We start from the raw sequence: 21,164 nt of genomic DNA on the forward strand, positions 1-21,164 counted from the left end.
AAATCCAAAGCTGTAAATGCTGGTTTGGCTTGAGGTGCTTCACTAAGTATTTGCGGTGTTATAGTATATCTAAAGCTCCGTGTTTCTAACCGCTTGCTGATTCTAAGCTTCTATTGTCGATTAAAGGGCCACTAAACCCAAAATCTTTCTTTCATGATTCAGATAGAGAATAGAAATGTAAACAACATTACAATTTACTTCAATAATTTAATTTTGCTTCATTTTTTAAATATCCGTATTTGAAGAAAAAGCAATGTACATGGTGAGCCAATCACATGATGCTTCTATGTGCAGCAACCAATCAGCAGCTAGTGAGCATATCTAGATATGCTTTTCAAAGAATATCAAGAGAATAAAACATATTAGATAATATAAGTAAATTAGAAAGATGTTTAACATTGCATTCTCTTTCTAAATCATAAAAGAAAAAAATGTGGGTGGCATGTCCCTTTAAGCTTGAGATATTGCTACTGAGTTAACCCCATTTTCAAGTAAATTTACTTAATATTGTGCACAACCACAATAGTTATTTATGATAAAGACCTCTATTCCTGCTTTTTAAAAAATGCTAACTGGCATTCTACAAACAATTCCCTAACATGTTTTGCCACTAACGTGGCTTTTTCAAAGGGTGAAAAAGCCACGTTAGTGGCGAAACATGTTAGGGAATTGTTTGTAGAATGCCAGTTAGCATTTTTTAAAAAGCAGGAATAGAGGTCTTTATCATAAATAACTATTGTGGTTGTGCACAATATTAAGTAAATTTACTTGAAAAACATAATTTATGTAAGAACTTACCTGATAAATTCATTTCTTTCATATTAGCAAGAGTCCATGAGCTAGTGACGTATGGGATATACATTCCTACCAGGAGGGGCAAAGTTTCCCAAACCTCAAAATGCCTATAAATACACCCCTCACCACACCCACAAATCAGTTTAACGAATAGCCAAGAAGTGGGGTGATAAGAAAAAAGTGCGAAAGCATAAAAAATAAGGAATTGGAATAATTGTGCTTTATACAAAAAAAATCATAACCACCACAAAAAAGGGTGGGCCTCATGGACTCTTGCTAATATGAAAGAAATGAATTTATCAGGTAAGTTCTTACATAAATTATGTTTTCTTTCATGTAATTAGCAAGAGTCCATGAGCTAGTGACGTATGGGATAATGACTATCCAAGATGTGGATCTTTCCACGCAAGAGTCACTAGAGAGGGAGGGATAAAATAAAGACAGCCAATTCCTGCTGAAAATAATCCACACCCAAAATAAAGTTTAAATGAAAACATAAGCAGAAGATTCAAACTGAAACAGCTGCCTGAAGTACTTTTCTACCAAAAACTGCTTCAGAAGAAGAAAACACATCAAAATGGTAGAATTTAGTAAAAGTATGCAAAGAAGACCAAGTTGCTGCTTTGCAAATCTGATCAACCGAAGCTTCATTCCTAAACGCCCAGGAAGTAGAAACTGACCTAGTAGAATGAGCTGTAATCCTCTGAGGCGGAGTTTTACCCGACTCAACATAGGCATGATGAATTAAAGATTTCAACCAAGATGCCAAAGAAATGGCAGAAGCTTTCTGGCCTTTTCTAGAACCGGAAAAGATGACAAATAGACTAGAAGTCTTTCGGAAAGTCTTAGTAGCTTCAACATAATATTTCAAAGCTCTAACAACATCCAAAGAATGCAATGATTTCTCCTTAGAATTCTTAGGATTAGGGCATAATGAAGGAACTACAATTTCTCTACTAATGTTGTTGGAATTCACAACCTTAGGTAAAAATTCAAAAGAAGTTCGCAACACTGCCTTATCCTGATGAAAAATCATTAAAGGAGACTCACAAGAAAGAGCAGACAATTCAGAAACTCTTCTGGCAGAAGAGATGGCCAAAAGGAACAAAACTTTCCAAGAAAGTAATTTAATGTCCAATGAATGCATAGGTTCAAACGGAGGAGCTTGAAGAGCCCCCAGAACCAAATTCAAACTCCAAGGAGGAGAAATTGACTTAATGACAGGTTTTATACGAACCAAGGCTGATACAAAACAATGAATATCAGGAAGATTAGCAATCTTTCTGTGAAAAAGAACAGAAAGAGCAGAGATTTGACCTTTCAAGGAACTTGCGGACAAACCTTTATCTAAACCATCCTGAAGAAACTGTAAAATTCTCGGAATTCTAAAAGAATGCCAGGAAAAATGATGAGAAAGACACCAAGAAATATAAGTCTTCCAGACTCTATAATATATCTCCCTAGATACAGATTTACGAGCCTGTAACATAGTATTAATCACAGAGTCAGAGAAACCTCTTTGACCAAGAATCAAGCGTTCAATCTCCATACCTTTAAATTTAAGGATTTGACATCCTGATGGAAAAAAGGACCTTGCGACAGAAGGTCTGGTCTTAACGGAAGAGTCCACGGTTGGCAAGAGGCCATCCAGACAAGATCCGCATACCAAAACCTGTGAGGCCATGCTGGAGCTACAAGCAGAACAAACGAGCATTCCTTCAGAATCTTGGAGATTACTCTTGGAAGAAGAACTAGAGGCGGAAAGATATAGGCAGGATGATACTTCCAAGGAAGTGATAATGCATCCACTGCCTCCGCCTGAGGATCCCGGGATCTGGACAGATACCTGGGAAGTTTCTTGTTTAGATGAGAAGCCATCCGATCTATTTCTGGAAGTTCCCACATTTGAACAATCTGAAGAAATACCTCTGGGTGAAGAGACCATTCGCCCGGATGCAACGTTTGGCGACTGAGATAATCCGCTTCCCAATTGTCTATTCCTGGAATATGAACCGCAGAGATTAGACAGGAGCTGGATTCCGGCCAAACCAGAATTCGAGATACTTCTTTCATAGCCAGAGGACTGTGAGTCCCTCCTTGATGATTGATGTATGCCACAGTTGTGACATTGTCTGTCTGAAAACAAATGAACGATTCTCTCTTCAGAAGAGGCCAAGACTGAAGAGCTCTGAAAATTGCACGGAGTTCCAAAATATTGATCGGTAATCTCACCTCCTGAGATTCCCAAACCCCTTGTGCTGTCAGAGACCCCCACACAGCTTCCCAACCTGTAAGACTTGCATCTGTTGAAATTACAGTCCAGGTCGGAAGAACAAAAGAAGCCCCCTGAACTAAACGATGGTGATCTGTCCACCACGTTAGAGAGTGTCGTACAATCGGTTTTAAAGATATTAATTGAGATATCTTTGTGTAATCCCTGCACCATTGGTTCAGCATACAGAGCTGAAGAGCTCGCATGTGAAAACGAGCAAAGGGGATCGCGTCCGATGCAGCAGTCATAAGACCTAGAATTTCCATGCATAAGGCTACCGAAGGGAATGATTGTGACTGAAGGTTTCGACAAGCTGAAAACAATTTTAGACGTCTCTTGTCTGTCAAAGACAGAGTCATGGACACTGAATCTATCTGGAAACCCAGAAAGGTTACCCTTGTCTGAGGAATCAATGAACTTTTTAGTGAATTGATCCTCCAACCATGATCTTGAAGAAACAACACAAGTCGATTCGTATGAGATTCTGCTAAATGTAAAGACTGAGCAAGTACCAAGATATCGTCCAAATAAGGAAATACCACAATACCCTGTTCTCTGATTACAGACAGAAGGGCACCAAGAACCTTTGTAAAAATTCTTGGAGCTGTAGCTAGGCCAAACGGCAGAGCCACAGACTGGTAATGCTTGTCCAGAAAAGAGAATCTCAGGAACTGATAATGATCTGGATGAATCGGAATATGCAGATATGCATCCTGTAAATCTATTGTGGACATATAATGCCCTTGCTGAACAAAAGGCAAGATAGTCCTTACAGTTACCATTTTGAACGTTGGTATCCTTACATAACGATTCAATATTTTTAGATCCAGAACTGGTCTGAAGGAATTCTCCTTCTTTGGTACAATGAAGAGATTCGAATAAAACCCCAGCCCCTGTTCCAGAACTGGAACTGGCATAATTACTCCAGCCAACTCTAGATCTGAAACACAATTCAGAAATGCTTGAGCTTTCACTGGATTTACTGGGACACGGGAAAGAAAAAATCTCTTTGCAGGAGGTCTTATCTTGAAACCAATTCTGTACCCTTCTGAAACAATGTCCAGAATCCAAAAATTGTGAACAGAATTGATCCAAATTTCTTTGAAAAAACGTAACCTGCCCCCTACCAGCTGAGCTGGAATGAGGGCCGCACCTTCATGTGGACTTAGAAGCTGGCTTTGCTTTTCTAGAAGGCTTGGATTTATTCCAGACTGGAGATGGTTTCCAAACTGAAACTGCTCCTGAGGATGAAGGATCAGGTTTTTGTTCTTTGTTGAAACGAAAGGAACGAAAACGATTATTAGCCCTGTTTTTACCCTTAGATTTTTTATCCTGTGGTAAAAAGTTCCTTTCCCACCAGTAACAGTTGAGATAATAGAATCCAACTGAGAACCAAATAATTTGTTACCCTGGAAAGAAATGGAAAGTAGAGTCGATTTAGAAGACATATCAGCATTCCAAGTTTTAAGCCATAAAGCTCTTCTAGCTAAAATAGCTAGAGACATAAACCTGACATCAACTCTGATAATATCAAAATTGGCATCACAGATAAAATTATTAGCATGTTGAAGAAGAATAATAATATTATGAGAATCATGATCTGTTACTTGTTGCGCTAAAGTTTCCAACCAAAAAGTTGAAGCTGCAGCAACATCAGCCAATGATATAGCAGGTCTAAGAAGATTACCTGAACACAGATAAGCTTTTCTTAGAAAGGATTCAATTTTCCTATCTAAAGGATCCTTAAACGAAGTACCATCTGACGTAGGAATAGTAGTACGTTTAGCAAGGGTAGAAATAGCCCCATCAACTTTAGGGATTTTGTCCCAAAATTCTAATCTGTCAGACGGCACAGGATATAATTGCTTAAAACGTTTAGAAGGAGTAAATGAATTACCCAAATTATTCCATTCTCTGGAAATTACTTCAGAAATAGCACCAGGAACAGGAAAAACTTCTGGAATAACCACAGGAGATTTAAATACCTTATCTAAACGTTTAGATTTAGTATCAAGAGGACCAGAATCCTCAATTTCTAAAGCAATTAGTACTTCTTTAAGTAAAGAACGAATAAATTCCATTTTAAATAAATATGAAGATTTATCAGCATCAACCTCTGAGACAGAATCCTCTGAACCAGAAGAGTCATTAGAATCAGAATGATGATGTTCATTTAAAAATTCATCTGTATAAAGAGAAGTTTTAAAAGATTTTTTATGTTTACTAGAAGGAGGAATAACAGACATAGCCTTCTTGATGGATTCAGAAACAAAATCTCTTATGTTATCAGGAACATTCTGAACATTAGATGTTGATGGAACTGCAACAGGTAATGGTACATTACTAAAGGAAATATTATCTGCATTAACAAGTTTGTCATGACAATTAATACAAACAACAGCTGGAGGAACAGCTACCAAAAGTTTACAGCAGATACACTTAGCTTTGGTAGTTCCAGCACCAGACAGCGATTTTCCTGAAGTTTCTTCTGACTCAGATGCAACGTGAGACATCTTGCAATATGTAAGAGAAAAAACAACATATAAAGCAAAATTGATCAAATTCCTTAAATGACAGTTTCAGGAATGGGAAAAAATGCCAAGGAACAAGCTTCTAGCAACCAGAAGCAAAGAAAAATGAGACTTAAATAATGTGGAGACAAAGGCGACGCCCATATTTTTTTAGCGCCAAATAAGACGCCCACATTATTTGGCGCCTAAATGCTTTTGGCGACAAAAATGACGCCACGTCCGGAACGCCGACACTTTTGGCGCAAAAGAACGTCAAAAAATGACGCAACTTCCGGCGACACGTATGACGCCGGAAACAGAAAAGATTTTTTGCGCCAAAAAAGTCCGCGCCAAGAATGACGCAATAAAATGAAGCATTTTCAGCCCCCGCGAGCCTAACAGCCCACAGGGAAAAAAGTCAAATTTTTAAGGTAAGAAAAATAATTGATTCAAGTGCATTATCCCAAATATGAAACTGACTGTCTGAAAATAAGGAATGTTGAACATCCTGAGTCAAGGCAAATAAATGTTTGAATACATATATTTAGAACTTTATAAAAAAAGTGCCCAACCATAGCTTAGAGTGTCACAGAAAATAAGACTTACTTACCCCAGGACACTCATCTACATGTTTGTAGAAAGCCAAACCAGTACTGAAACGAAAATCAGCAGAGGTAATGGTATATATATATATATATATATAAGAGTATATCGTCGATCTGAAAAGGGAGGTAAGAGATGAATCTCTACGACCGATAACAGAGAACCTATGAAATAGACCCCGTAGAAGGAGATCATTGAATTCAAACAGGCAATACTCTCCTCACATCCCTCTGACATTCACTGCACGCTGAGAGGAAAACCGGGCTCCAACCTGCTGCGGAGCGCATATCAACGTAGAATCTAGCACAAACTTACTTCACCACCTCCATAGGAGGCAAAGTTTGTTAAACTGATTTGTGGGTGTGGTGAGGGGTGTATTTATAGGCATTTTGAGGTTTGGGAAACTTTGCCCCTCCTGGTAGGAATGTATATCCCATACGTCACTAGCTCATGGACTCTTGCTAATTACATGAAAGAAATGGGGTTAACTCAGTAGCAATATCTCAAGCTTAATCGACAATAGAAGCTTAGAATCAGCAAGCGGCTAGAAACACGGAGCTTTAGATATACTATAACACCGCAAATACTTAGTGAAGCACCTCAAGCCAAACCGGCATTTACAGCTTTGGATTTAGTAAGCGGTTAGCAATGTGGTACATCTAATATAGATATATTATCGCAAATATTGTAAGCAGTTATTGATGTGATACATTAAACATTGATAGAATATCGCAAATACTCAGCGAATTATTCAAAATTTAACCAGTATCTATAGCGTGGATTCAGCAAGCGGTTAATAGTATTAAGATTCAAATACACAGATAATACCGCAAATATTTAGTGAATTCTCGTCCCTATACCGCTAACAACTTTCAATACCCAAGCGGACAATACGATTCAACTAGTCAATATTACTAAGCAATATTTGACATAAACCAAGAGCGTAGTTAAAATACAAAGAACAGTTACTTTATTGTAGCACTATAACATACTCATATTAGTGCTATAACCCTTACATTGTAAAGTTTTAATATTAATTATTAGAGAAACAAATGGTGAGAATATCAGTATAAAACTCTCTCTTGTGAACTTATGTTGGAAGCGTGTTACCAATATTATTAAAGACTCCAGAACGCCAAGATCCAATATAGTTACAATGTTACTTAAATTTGTTGCTGTTACAACAATTATAGCACATATTATCAACCTTAAAAATTCAATGGAATTTTAGCAACATAATCTCTGTGTAGCGGTACAAGCACAATGCTCCTGTATACTTAAGTATTGACAAATATACAATTAAAATACCTCTCAGGGGTTAATATATTAACTCACTGACCAGTGTTACTATACTCCATATAGACAGCACCTTTTGTCTTTATATAGCTAAGAGGCTATTTAAAACAGCGTTATACATGTATTTCCAATAATATTATACAGAGATATAGATACCCATATATAGCACTAAGAATACAACTACAAGGAAATCTGTTATTGTCTCACTAAGACACATATTAAATGCAATACTATAAGCATTAATAACAAACTTTGGTGATAATATGGGATATTTATGTTAATACCGACAAATATTGTAATTTGAATTGAACGGTCAGTCACAGACCACATATATAATATTGGAGCAAATTTCATAATAAAACAGCTCCACTAAATATAAGCTCTAAGCATATTACAACATTATACAATTACTGAGATCAACCTGACTTGAAACTCAAGTAATTTCCAATACATACCACAACCACTCAATGTATTCCGTGAAGAACGGATAAAACCTACAAAGACCCAAGCCTGTGTTTTTAATAAAGTATGTATGTCAATTGTGTTTGTTGCCTTTTATTTTAAAAATTACCAATAAAGGTTATATTTTAATAACATCCCCACGTACACTCTCCTCCCAGGAGACACAGTTCTTGTCCAACTTTTGTCACTATCAATTAGGGAATGAGTGCTATATAGGTGTACAATTCATCAATCCTAGGATTGATAATTTCCAATACCTATAATATGTAAAAACTTTAACAGGTTATGAAAAACTAATAATCAAAAAAAATTGGGTTATTATAGAAATATGAGTACAATTAATAATTCTATGAATTAATGAATATACAAATCTATGGACTTATAAGAGTGAAAAGGGAAAATAATAAATGAATAAAACAGCATAAACAATAGAATTGATAACTACATACTGGTGCTACATAAAGAAGCTGGATAAACTCTGTATAAAAAGACTACATAAGAAAGAGCTACATAAGAAAGAGCTACATAAGAAAGAGCTACATAAGAAAGAGCTACATAAGAAAGAGCTACATAAGAAAGAGCTACATAGAAGAGCAGGCAATTGAAATAGAGGCACCTGACTCATATTCCCATTTTTGTCAAGAACAGATGATAAAAAGATGTGATCTTAATTGTCAATAAAAAAGTTTATATCACATTCTCTGTTCATGCCAAGCGGGCTAAGAGTCTGAAGCTTAAGTATCCAGTACAATTCTTTTTCTTGTTCCCACCCCTAATGGGCAAAATAGCCACGTCTATGACTTGAACTGATAAGTTTGCAATATGTGTAAAATTAAAATTATTAAAATGGTTAGCAACTGTGGAATCTTTGTTGTAGTTCTTAACGTCTCTAACGTGTTCATTGTACCTAGTTCTAAGCATCCTGGTCGTTTTGCCTATATATTGACAATGACAAAAATTGCATGTCAATAGGTAGACCACGTATTGTGAACTACAATTAGCATAAAATTTGATATCAAAAGTTTTGCCCGTTACTTTTCTACAAAACTGATAACCTTGGTAAATGTTAGGACGTGCATAACAGATTTTGTTTCCACACCTGTAGGTACCTGTTTTATTAAGCCATGTGCCTTGTTTCTTATGGGGACCAAATGTGACCTGACTGGGTGACAATAATTGTGATATTGTCTTTGATTTTTTTTTGTAACAAATTTACAGTGCTTGATATGTGATTCTAATATGTCATCTGCCCTTAAGATATGTAAATGCTTTTTTAATATGCTTAAATTGCACGCTCTATCTGAATCACAAAAGAAAAAAATTGGGTTCAGTGTCCCTTTAAACAAAAAGATGTTTGTTTAAGCAAATAACATATGCTGTAATGTTATTGTTTCAGTTGAATAAATCTATTTAAATTGTTATTATTAAGGTAATGATTATTTTTCTCCTTCCTAAGTACAACAGAAAAGTTGTCCAAATATGAATTATGTTGATTAACCTATTAAACTGGGGATAAAAAAAATAATATGAAAAGTTATTCTAAAAATCTTCATCTACTTGCATATTAAAGTTATACCAGCAAGAATTAGTCTTTATGTAGAAAACTATGATTTAAATCAAGCCTTACTGACTAGTGATTTAAATCATGAATTAAATCAGTTTGATTTAAATCAAATCCACCCTGGCAGTGTGGGAGCATTTTTGCAGGTAGCACATTTGCTGAGAGTGCCAGGGCTGTAGCTGACGACATGGGGTTTTGTATAGTTGGGGAGACGCAAGAGTGTCTAGGTCAGAGGAGAGAGTTTTGTTATAATGTAAGGGATCGGTGGTGCTCCTACTTTGCAGAGAATGTAACCAAGATAAATTGAAATGGTATATTGTTAGAGACTGAAGGAGGTTGTAAATGAGAGAAGTTTAGAGGCAGCCGGGGCAGATGAGTTGAGTTATTACGGGGATGTGCAAGCCCCCAAGAATTAGAGCTGGCATATTTTAAGACAGAAAGTGAAGAAGTCAGGTGGCAAAGTTTTCATTTGTATATCTACATCGGATTGGGCAAAGGGGTTAATAGAACAGGGTTGATGGTCCATGAACTAATTCTAGACGGACTAATCAGTCCAGTAAGAACAGTAGATATTAGAATATGATCAGACCAAGTACATAATTTATATTGCTTATTTAAAACCTTTGCAAGTTACACATGGCTCGAGTAAATATCTCACTTGTTCTGTTCAATTACACACACAAAAAAGAAAAAAACTGTTTTACTATCATGTGCACAAAGAAACTTAGCTTACAGTAAGTGCAATAAATATTTAAAACACAGCACTTACAGTTGCAACTAAACAGTTCAGAGCAATAATAATCTATTACCCCCCCCCCCCCCTGTAAATAAATTAATAATACAAGCTTCCTCCCTCCCTTACAAAAGAAGTGACTGAGAGCTTAGGAAGTCTTTTTAACAACCCGTGGGGGCGATAAATTGATCCCAGCTCAAATAATCCAAGATTTATCAGAAGAACAATGCACAGCTGGGTGGGTGCAATATGAAAAGATATGATAATGTCAGCACATATTTGTGTAATCAATAATTCTATTGAGCAGTTACCGTAGACTTACTTTATGGTTTGTATAGACCTGGGACAATACTACATTTGTACCTTTATCTGGGCAGTAAGCACTTAAAAAGAAAGTTGTTTAAAATTGTATGTTCTGTTCAAATCATGAAAGAAATTTTTGGGGTTTCCTGTCCCTTTCAATACAATCGGCTGAGGCCATGTCGGCTATTTATCAAACAGAAAAGGCCACTTTTCGATTACATGCAATGACAATATAGCCTTTTCGGCACCTACAACAGTGTTTTAAGATCCTGGCAAAAAGCCATTTTTTTGGCATCCACAATACATTTTAGATAGACTTTTCAAGATCAGTTTGGACTTTTAAAAATTCCATACCCCAAGGTACTTCATAAAGCCTCGGAAATGGCATTTTCAATATCTTTGCAATTATTCCAAGACTAGTTGGACACAATCTATTGTCTTTCACATGTGCAAGGCATAGGAGACATTTTAGAGGAATACAAGGTATTATTTCTTTAAAGCTCTAATAATCACTATTGTATAGGCTCTCTGCAGAGGACAGGGCGAACATTTACATGTGTATTGGTTAAACAAAATCTTTCTCTTAATGTTTGACTTTGCGTAACACTAGCAATGTCGTGATTGTCACTAATAGTACTGGCGCTTCCATAACCAGCCTATAGAAACAGGATTGCACAATTGTGAGTTAAAAAGGAACCTATAGCAATCTGTTTCCATCCTTACCACTGCTAAGCCATTTAAAATGCCATTTGTATCTTGGCATCATGAGCATACTGGGCACAATTGCTCAATCCCTATATTGCCACTTTGAATTTTTAACAAGTGTTGTTTGTATTTGTAACAATATTTATTTTGTTTGTAAATGTACCATTTCCAGTTTGGCGTGATCTAAAAACAAGATGGAGACTATGTGTTTCTATTAAAAGGACATATCTTCTTATACTGCATTTTAACAGTACTGAAACAGATTAAAAGGGATATGAAACCTATTTTTTTTTTCATGATAGCTAGAGCATGCAATTATAAGCAAATTTCTAATTTACTCCTATTATCAATTTTTCTTCATTCTCTTTGTATCTTTATTTCAAAAGAAGGAATGTATGCTTAGGAGCCGGACAATTTTTGTTTCAGCACCTGGCTAGAGCTTGCCAACTGGGGGCTAAATGTAGTCACCAATCAGCAAGCGCTACCCAGATCTTGCAACCTGAGATATTTAAGAATACATCTTATATAAGGGATACAGGGGATTGTACTAAATATGTCATATACCTTGCGATTAACCATGAGAGCAGTATTGGGGCGAGTATGTTGTTAACATTAAGGAACTCAGGCTTATATAGTGAAGCGCAGTTGCAGTTTTTGAAGATTTATTGAGGATAGTATTATACAACAACTATTTTGTATTCCTGGATGAATGGTACTTGCAGAGAAGAGGCACAGCCATGGGGTCAAATGTAGCCCCATCATATGCCAGTATATTCATGAGCTGGTTCGAAGAAAAATTTGTTTATGAAAATAGATTATTTCTACAATATCGAGCAGTCTGGTGGTGCTACATAGATAAAATATTTGGCGTATGGTGGGGTGACATTGGTACCCTGCTTGAACTTGTAGATCAGCTCAATGGAGCAGTAAATGGCTTAAAGTTTACACTAATTACAAGGATAATGTAGTAGACTGCGCCTGGTTGAGCATACAGGCTCACTATTAGTGGATCCCCTAACAAGATCCCAAGTATATACACAACAGAAGATAAATAGGAGCGCCATACTTTAGCCTTTGGCACTTCTATTTATCTATCTTAAAGTTTACACTAACCTTTAATGAGGAAAGAATAGTATTCCTAGATACAGTAGTATAAAAGGATAAGAATTCTACACCCCCCAAAAAAATGATAGAGACTGAAATTGAGAAAATAGTAAAAGAAAGAGGCAAATAAAAAAGCCATTTCTATTAATAAGCAACAGAGGATAGTGTATGTGACACAGTATAACCCCTATAACTAGGAGATAAGTAAAATAATTAATAAACATTGGAGTACATTGAAAAATTGTAATTTAAATATTGAGGCTTTTCAGAATCCTCCAACTATGGCATATCGGAGGGTTCCCAATTTGGGTAACCTCAGAGAGAAATTATTTGGGCACTGAGAAACAGCAGAAATATAAAACATCCAAAAATACTAACACTTTCCATGTTTGGGATGTGCGAGATGCAGTGCTGTAAATAAGGGGGCGGAATTTCAGCACCCACAGACTGGAAGAAAGTTTAATATTAAGAACCATTATACTTATGACTCATCTTATGTTATGTATCTTATTAAATGTCCATGTCCAAGAATCTATATTGGTGAGACGATATGAAAAATGCGAGATAGGATACAGCATAGATCTAATATTAGATGCAAGGATAAGGAAGCCCCAGTCTCTAGCCACTATTTAGAGGCTGGACAAAATATCATTGATGAGTTGGAAAATTGAGGAGAGGTGGTAATAGAGAATTCATTTTAAAACAAAAACAATCATTTTGGATCCATAAATTGGAGGCTTTAGCACCTAAAGGGCTTAATAGGGAGCTAGATCTACATGTGTTCTTATAGAATGGAAAAATGTGTGATATAAATTTGATAATCTATAAGGAAAGAAATATTGCTGCACAACGTACGTATATAAATGTTTCGATACTTTGTAACTTTTTTTATATGCGACCACTAGATGGTGCTGTAATGTTTGAATATAGTAGTGTATAGGTAATTAATAGGTTAATGTGAAGGAATTTAAAGAGTGCTACACATGAGGCCAAAAAGCACGATTAAGGGATAACTTCCCGAAACGTTGCTTGTGTTTCTTGAACCTACATGTGAGAAGATGTTTTATTAAACTGCAATACTTATATGGTGCTGTGGGAAGTTACAGGGCCATAAACAGGGCCTGCCCATTTCATCCTTCATACATGGAAATTTGACACATTTATTTTCTGGGCCTATGTCGACTTTGAGACAGTTTGGCAGCCTATAAAAGAAAATGATGGCATACCATTTTTAAAAGTAGATAACCCAGGTTATTATAAATTAGGTATTTTGAGATGTTTGTTTATCCACTTTATCATGACCTTAGCGTGGCTTGGCTTAACGTAAACAGGGACAGGCCAAGGTCAGGGGATCCAGAAGCCAAAGTAGTCGGTATGACAAGCCAATAAGTCAGTACAGGCAGGTGACAAAACGTAATCAGGAAAAGCTTAGGTCAGGAATACAGAATAACCACCAATAAATCAAAAACACATACAGAGTCATTTTAATCAATAGTTTACCTCTGTATGGAACACTCTGATACAGTCTACAATACAAAAGCCAGGTAGAGATGGGAATGAAGGACTTTACTACCTCCAAACTCCTTTTTGTAACATACTCAGCATTTTTTCTGGGGTGACATTTGCAGGTTGTAGGGGGGATCCTACAAGGAAAGTGCTCTGTGCATTCTCTGATTCAAATATGGGATATTAGGGGGCCGGTTAAACAAAACATCTGATAAAAGCTTTAGTGTAAAATTCAGGAAAGTGGGCGGCTTCCCTGTGATTGCTATTCTGAACAGTACATATGAATTATAGACTTTTATCAGTGTTAGCTATTTGGCTAATTTTTGTTTTGGACCAAGCTTTGGTCTTTCAGTGAGTCAGATATGGCTGTATGCAGATACAGCTAAATCTGCTCCCCCCATATATGTGCTGTACTCAACAATGATAATTGGTTTTTGGATTTGTGCATCCTTTCCCCTGACAGACACTGTTACTGTACTTTCATCATGCATTGTGGACAGCATGTAAATATCTTATTGGCAGTGTACTGAAGGGCCAGCTCTTTATCATGGAGAAAAGCTGATATTGGGCATCTATGTTTTTTTGACATATGTCAGCTTCTGGGGGTAACCAGAGTGATTTTTGTGCACTGTACCACAGGCTAGGGTTTCAAAATAAAATACATTTTGAAACAAATCTTTGTTGCTATAGTAGTTGTCAACTTATAGATGGTAGACTTTGTTCAGCGAGGGTAGGAGGAGATCCCACAAAATCTTGCCATTTGAATAGAATCTGGGCAGCCAGGTGGATCAAGATGGCGATCTTTGCCTTCATAAATTCGAAATGCCCAGATATAACCTGTAGTGCATTTGCAAATGTTTGATGGAATATATTGCTTAAAAAGTAATCCTCCCTTTAATTTCATCAGGGATTCATCTACACAAATGTTCTGGTCAGGGGTGTCATTTTCTGAATTTTCTGGTGTTTTATCAGGGGCTGTATCTATCTAGCCTGTCATGCAAGGGGTCATTTCTAGGGGCGCACTGGGCATAATCATTAAAATACAGAAAGTGCAGCAGGCGTTTTCATCTATCCCGCTTCATAATCCCTGGAACCAGAATGGGGTGCCAAGTAGGAACGTATGCTGGGTTTTTTCACTATACCCATAACCAAGGTCAGTGCCAAAAGCATTTTCATTTATATTAGGTCAGTAGGGTGCCAGGTGTTTTACTTAATGTGGTGTGAACTTGGATTAGCTGCCTCATACTAGCCGGCATATAAATTAATTTGAGTAGATATATTCTCAGTTAGAAACAGGTTTAAATTCTTTAATGGCTCAAAACTGAAATGCTGGATGTGATGCCATGAGCTGCAGTAAATGGGGTATTTCAGTGGCAGTTATATATGGGGGTAAAACATTTTTGTCCAAGATTGGCAGGCGGGAAGCACCTTTACTAAAAGCCTCACTTAGGGGCTCTATATAGGATGTTGTTAGAGCCTCTTCTGAGGAATAGTAACATGCAATGATGCAAAAGGCAAATTATTTTTTTACTCCTGACACTAACTCCCAAAAACCCACCCACCAATTCCCACTTCCACCCCACCCAATAAATAAGTACTGATCACAGAATAAAAAGAGGCAAGGAGATCTAAACAGTCCTGAAAGGGTTAAAAAAACAAAAAACTCTTGTACACGGGGGGAAAAAAGACAAAATGCAGTGATCAGAAACCACAGGAAAGGGTTAAAAACGTAATGTTAAAAAGAACAAAAATGGTCAAATTTGAATTAAAAATAAAAATCACACCCCAAAAGTACTGATCAGAGTCATTACAGCAATAACACTGATCAGAACTTTATTTTTTAAATAAAAGGTTACTCTGTGGGACACTTTGTAACACTAATTTCTCTACCTCTCTTGCCTCAGATCAGACTGAGGAAAGAGAGAGGCAGAGGGAGTGCAGCCAGGCAATGATTCCAACCATTGGCTGGCACATAGTATCAGTGACTGGTTGTCACGGCAATCCAACACACTGATTAACTTCTTGGGGCATGCCTGAGTTGCCAAGTAAGTCCCTAAGTCAGATCCTGCCTGATAAGTATTAAGGGGGGTGCATGGGGCCATAGAAGTTAGGACTTTCCATGCCGTCCTAACGTTGTTAAAGCCCAGTGTTTTCAGGATAGCATGGAACGTCCTAACTTAGTTAGCAGGTAAATTTAACTTTAAAAAGCTTTTACTTCATTTGTTTTTTTTCAAGCTTGTTTAAATGCTGCTCCCTAATATCAACGAGAGAACATTTAAGTGCAATGTCTCTTTAAATAAAAAAGTTACAGACCTAATATTTAACACTACAATTATGGGATACAAAAGAATAGTATCATACAGATACTGTATTCTGTAAATTGCAACATGATAAAAATAATTTTTCCTCCCACTGTTCCAAAGTAAGAAAAAAAGACACACACTCAGGAAAGAATTGGACAAGATAACTTGCACTCCATGAATAAAAGTAGTAGTCATAGCAATGTAATATTAAGCAAACATTCAGATGCTTTGACGTATGTGCTTTTATGAACCCTGGCTTGGGAAGAAGGGTTACAGTATGAGATCATTTTACCTGGTGAGCACAGCGACGAGGAGGAGGGTTCGGGATATCGAGTTTTATCCACGTGTTCTTCTTAATATTATAGATATACAGTTCATTATATAGAAAAGTCTGCCAAAAAGAAGAAAAAAAAATGAGGAGCACTCACTCATCTGTATGATCAGACATAGGATGCAAAACATTTATATTAATAAAGATAATTTAATTACACAGGCAATAGCTTACAAAATAGAAAAACAATGCAAACACATAGTTAACTGCAATATAAATATGTTGCTCCTTTTAACAATTAAACATACTCTCATATATACAAGTGCTAAAGGCTAAAAATCTAACATTAACTACTGGCAGTCTTTTTCCAAATTTCAGGTGACCGACATTTAGGGTGCAATATAATCATATTGAGATCTAATCTCTAATTTAGAACATTAAAGTGATAGGGAAGTCAAAATTAAACAAGATTCAGATAGAGCACATCATATTAAATTCACTTTTATTTTCAAATGTGCTTCGTATTCTTGATATCCCTTGTTGAAAAAGAATACACACATATCATACACTAGTGGGAGCTAGCTGCAGGCTGGCGCTTGCACACATTTGTCTCTTGTGATTGGCTAACTAGAGGTGTTCATCTTGCTGCCAGTAGTGCAATGTTGTTCCTTCAGCAAAGGATAACACAATAATGAAGTACATTTTATAATAGAAGTAAATTGGAAAGTTGTTTAAAATTGTATGTTCTATCCAAATCATGACATAAAATGTTGGGGTTAATTCAGTGCATCTTCAACGTTACAGGAGTCAGACAGGAATGAAGGTACTGGGCAAACAGAGCCCCAAAAGTAATTCAGTTATATTTTATTATCAGTGAAAATTTGCTTTCAAATACTGACATTTAAGCGGCTTGACCTCCGGGTTTACAAAAACAGCCACTTTATTACAGGCAATGAAAAATAAAGCTGGTAATATGATGGCAAACATTATGTGGCTGCTCACAAGCCTTTAAAAAAAAATGGTATTTTTCTATTTAAATCATTAGATCATTTTTTCTCAAGGATTACGATGAACCCCTTTATTTTCAGGCATTGCAGGATTTTACTACCCATGTCCCTTTGTACCTTTAAAATTGCATTCCCTATCTGAATCATGAAAGTTTATTATTGACTAGATTGTCCCTTTAAGAGCAATCATCAAATATGCTTTGTTCTCTTGGTAGTCTTTGTTGAAAGCTAAACCTAGGTAGGCTCATATACTAACTTCTAAAACCTTGAAAGCCTCCCCCTTATTTCAATGCATTTGGCAGTTTTTCACAGCTAGAGGGTGTAAGTTCATGTGTGCCATACAGATAACATTGTGACCACGCCTGTGTTTACAAGTGAGAGGGCACTGATTGGCTACATGCAAGTCTGTCAAAAGAACTAAAATAAAGGGGGCAGTCTGCAAAGGCTTAGATACAAGTTAATCACGGAGGTAAAAAGTGTATTAATATAACCGTGTTGGTTATGCAAAACTGGGGAATGGGTAATATAGGGGTTATCTATCTTTTTAAACAGTAACTCTGAAGTAGACTGTCCCTTTAAAGGACAATAAAAGCTTTGCAGGAAGAATAACATTTACCATCCCTTGAATCTATGACTGCATAAAGCAAACACTGCCATGAAAAATATTACATGATATGTAACTTCCAGTGAGAGAGCTGGGCCAATCTGTTTACTAGTCATGTGCCAAAACAGCATCCCTTATAAATTAATCTTATTGCCACCAGTGACTGCGGCAGTTTTATGCAAATAAAGAATTACTATTTAATTAGTTATGAAGTATTATTTTATATGCGACAAAGCAAGCAGCAAGTTTAATAAAAAGAAAAAAAAATAATCAAATAAACTTTCATGGCTTAAAGGGACAGTCTAGTATAAATTAAACTTTCATTATTCAGTTAGGACTTTTAATTTTAATTTACTTTCCAATTTACTTTCATCATCAAATTTGCTTTTTTCTCTTGGTATTCTTAGTTTAAACTAAACCTAGGTAGGCTCATATTTCTAATTTCTAAGTCTTTGAGGGCTGCCTCTTATCACAGGCTTTTTAAATCTCTTTTCAACACAAAGAGACAGAAAGTACAAGTGGGCCATATAGATAACACTGTGTTCAGGCACAGGGGGTTATTTAAGATTTAGCACAAAGCAATGCTAAATTTAAGACAATAGATAATACAGTCATGTGATCAGGGGGCTGGAAGAAGGTTCCTAGATACAAGGTAATCACAGAGGTAAAAAAATACATTAATATAACTGTGTTGGTTATGAAAAACTGGGGAATGGGCAATAAAGGGATTATCTATCTTTTAAAACAATAACAATTCTATGGTTGACTGTCCCTTTAAGCTAAAGCACATAAATTGTATTAATGCTAATGTATAGCTTGAGATTACAATGGTAGCATTCAAGCTATTAAGTTTAATACTGGTGAGTTCTATTAGCTTGTTAAATTGCTATCCAAGCTACAAGATGTGTAATATTGGCTCATGAAGCTTATAGTGATAGTTACGATAAAGGGACAAAATCTGATGCCTTAAAAGCACATCTACACAGTAAGGCCCAATACAGCTTGCATGTAATTCTACCATCTTGAGATTTCCCTTACATTGCTCTCAAATGATACAGAATACTCAGGAAAAAGATGGCACACAACCAGAACACAGCGTTCCACAGATTACACTGTGCAGGCAATCAGAAGTGCTTTGAAAGGATTCATAACTCATTAAACATTAATGCAAAAGCCGTCCTCACACGCCAGTAATGGCCACAACACATCTTGGGTTCATGTTACATTAGACAAGGTAGAAGAGACTGCAAAGAGAATTATTGGACAATTCACTTAGTGAGCAATACAGTCAAACTTAATTATTTTTGGCTGCTCTAGGGGAGAAAAAAAAAAAAAAAAAAAAAGTACAGCACACCAAATGCATGCAATATATAACAGTGTGAAAATACATCTTATTTATAGTTATTATATATTACATGCATTTGGTGTGCTGTACTTTTTTTTTTCTCCCCTAGAGCAGCCAAAAATAATTAAGTTTGACTAACAACAGGGTTAAACACTAAGTTAAAGTCCCACTCAGAGCCTCAAGGTGGGGTCGTGTGACTGTGGCTGCCTATTGGCTCACTGGCGTGCAGTGCTCTGTGGCTCCAGTGCGGAACTGTATATTTAACCCTTTTGCACAGATTTGCAGAAAAGATAGTGGGGATTCTGCACTCTCACTCTCCAAATCCAACTACCAGGGTGCTAGCTTAAGTTTCTTAAAAATCCAAAAATGATGAGTGCAGTATCATTTTTGCACATACATATTTCTGCAAATGAAGGTCCGGTGATTACTATCTCTGGGAGGATCTTGGATGCTATGCTTTGCCAAAATACCTGGCATCATGTTTTGCAAATAAGGTCGGATAAGTACTAATCTCTGGGAGGATATGCTTTTCAAAAAATAACCGGTATCATTATGAAAGCACGTCATTAATTTTAAAGGAGTGGAGCAGTGGACAGTTATTTTTTCTACTTTGTGCAAAGAAACGATCATATTGATTATATACATGGTACTAAGACAAGGGCAGTATATGGGTATAAAGTTATTTTGATTCTTTCCTTTTAGCAAAATTGATTGACAGGACTATTTGATACAAGGTAAATGCCGGATATTGCAACAACTGCATTTCAACTGAGGAACTTTGCAACAGAGAATTATCTGGTTTAACGTAAACCATATGCTGCGGAATACTTTTTTGTCTTTTGTACAGGGATTCCTGCTATAAACCATGGTTTTTATACGCCCTAAAAAAAAATATTTGAATGATAAAGTTGTTGTAAGTGGTTGCTATTTATTTTTAGGGAGGAGAGACTTTTTTTTTTTTTTTTTAAGTTTTTTTTGCTTAAAGTGATAGAAAATCCAAGCGTTTAACAAACGCTAGGATTTACCATCACTAGACATAAGGTGGCGTTTAAGTCATCAGTTTTTTAAAAAAGGGTGCTAAATTTACCCTGACTATCCTGCTAACTCAGCGGCAATCAGACTGATATACTACAGGAAAGTTTTCCTCTGTCAAAAGCACAATTGGGCAGAAAGAAGCTACTCCCAGGTGGCAACCGGGCCATAGAACAAGCTATTGATGCTACTGTTCGTTCCTGGCAGACTGCTTCTCTTTCTGTTTTGCATATGTAAATATGACCCTGGGGATAGTCTCCCTAAGGGTGATGGGGGAAACCAGACGTGGACTCCTTGCCAATGTGCTTAGAGGGATATGGCTGTACCTCACTGACGAGGCCCAAAGGAGGCCGAAACGATCGTCTGGGGTTGTCATGTTCCTTGTTCAGAGGAGAATTGCCTGGTATTTCGGGGCTTGACTGACCATGTTGGCGGGATCAGACTGATATACTTCAGGAAAGTTTTCCTCTGTGAAAAGCACAATTGGGCAGAAAGAAGCTACTCCCAGGTGGCAACCGGGCCATAGAACAAGCTATTGATGCTACTGTTCGTTCCTGGCAGACTGCTTCTCTTTCTGTTTTGCATATGTAAATATGACCCTGGGGATTGTCTACCTAAGGGTGATGGGGGAAACCAGACATGGACTCCTTGCCCAATGTGCTAAGAGGGATATGGCTGCACCTCACTGACGAGGCCCAAAGGAGGCCGAAACGATCGTCTGGGGTTGTCATGTTCCTTGTTCAGAGGAGAAT

The 21,164-nt window shown here is 36.8% G+C and overlaps 1 protein-coding gene across 1 annotated transcript in view; it reads right to left on the reverse strand.

Moving 5' to 3' along the window:
* Positions 1–21,164, reverse strand: part of KLHDC4 (kelch domain containing 4) — a 264,047-nt gene that overhangs the window by 229,078 nt on the left and 13,805 nt on the right. Inside the window, exon 4 of the mRNA XM_053701199.1 lies at positions 16,446–16,544. Coding sequence (XP_053557174.1) covers positions 16,446–16,544 — 99 coding nt within the window. The remainder of the gene's footprint in view (positions 1–16,445; positions 16,545–21,164) is intronic.

The sequence above is a fragment of the Bombina bombina genome, chromosome 1 (assembly GCF_027579735.1).
Source record: "Bombina bombina isolate aBomBom1 chromosome 1, aBomBom1.pri, whole genome shotgun sequence".
Lineage (NCBI taxonomy): Eukaryota > Metazoa > Chordata > Amphibia > Anura > Bombinatoridae > Bombina > Bombina bombina.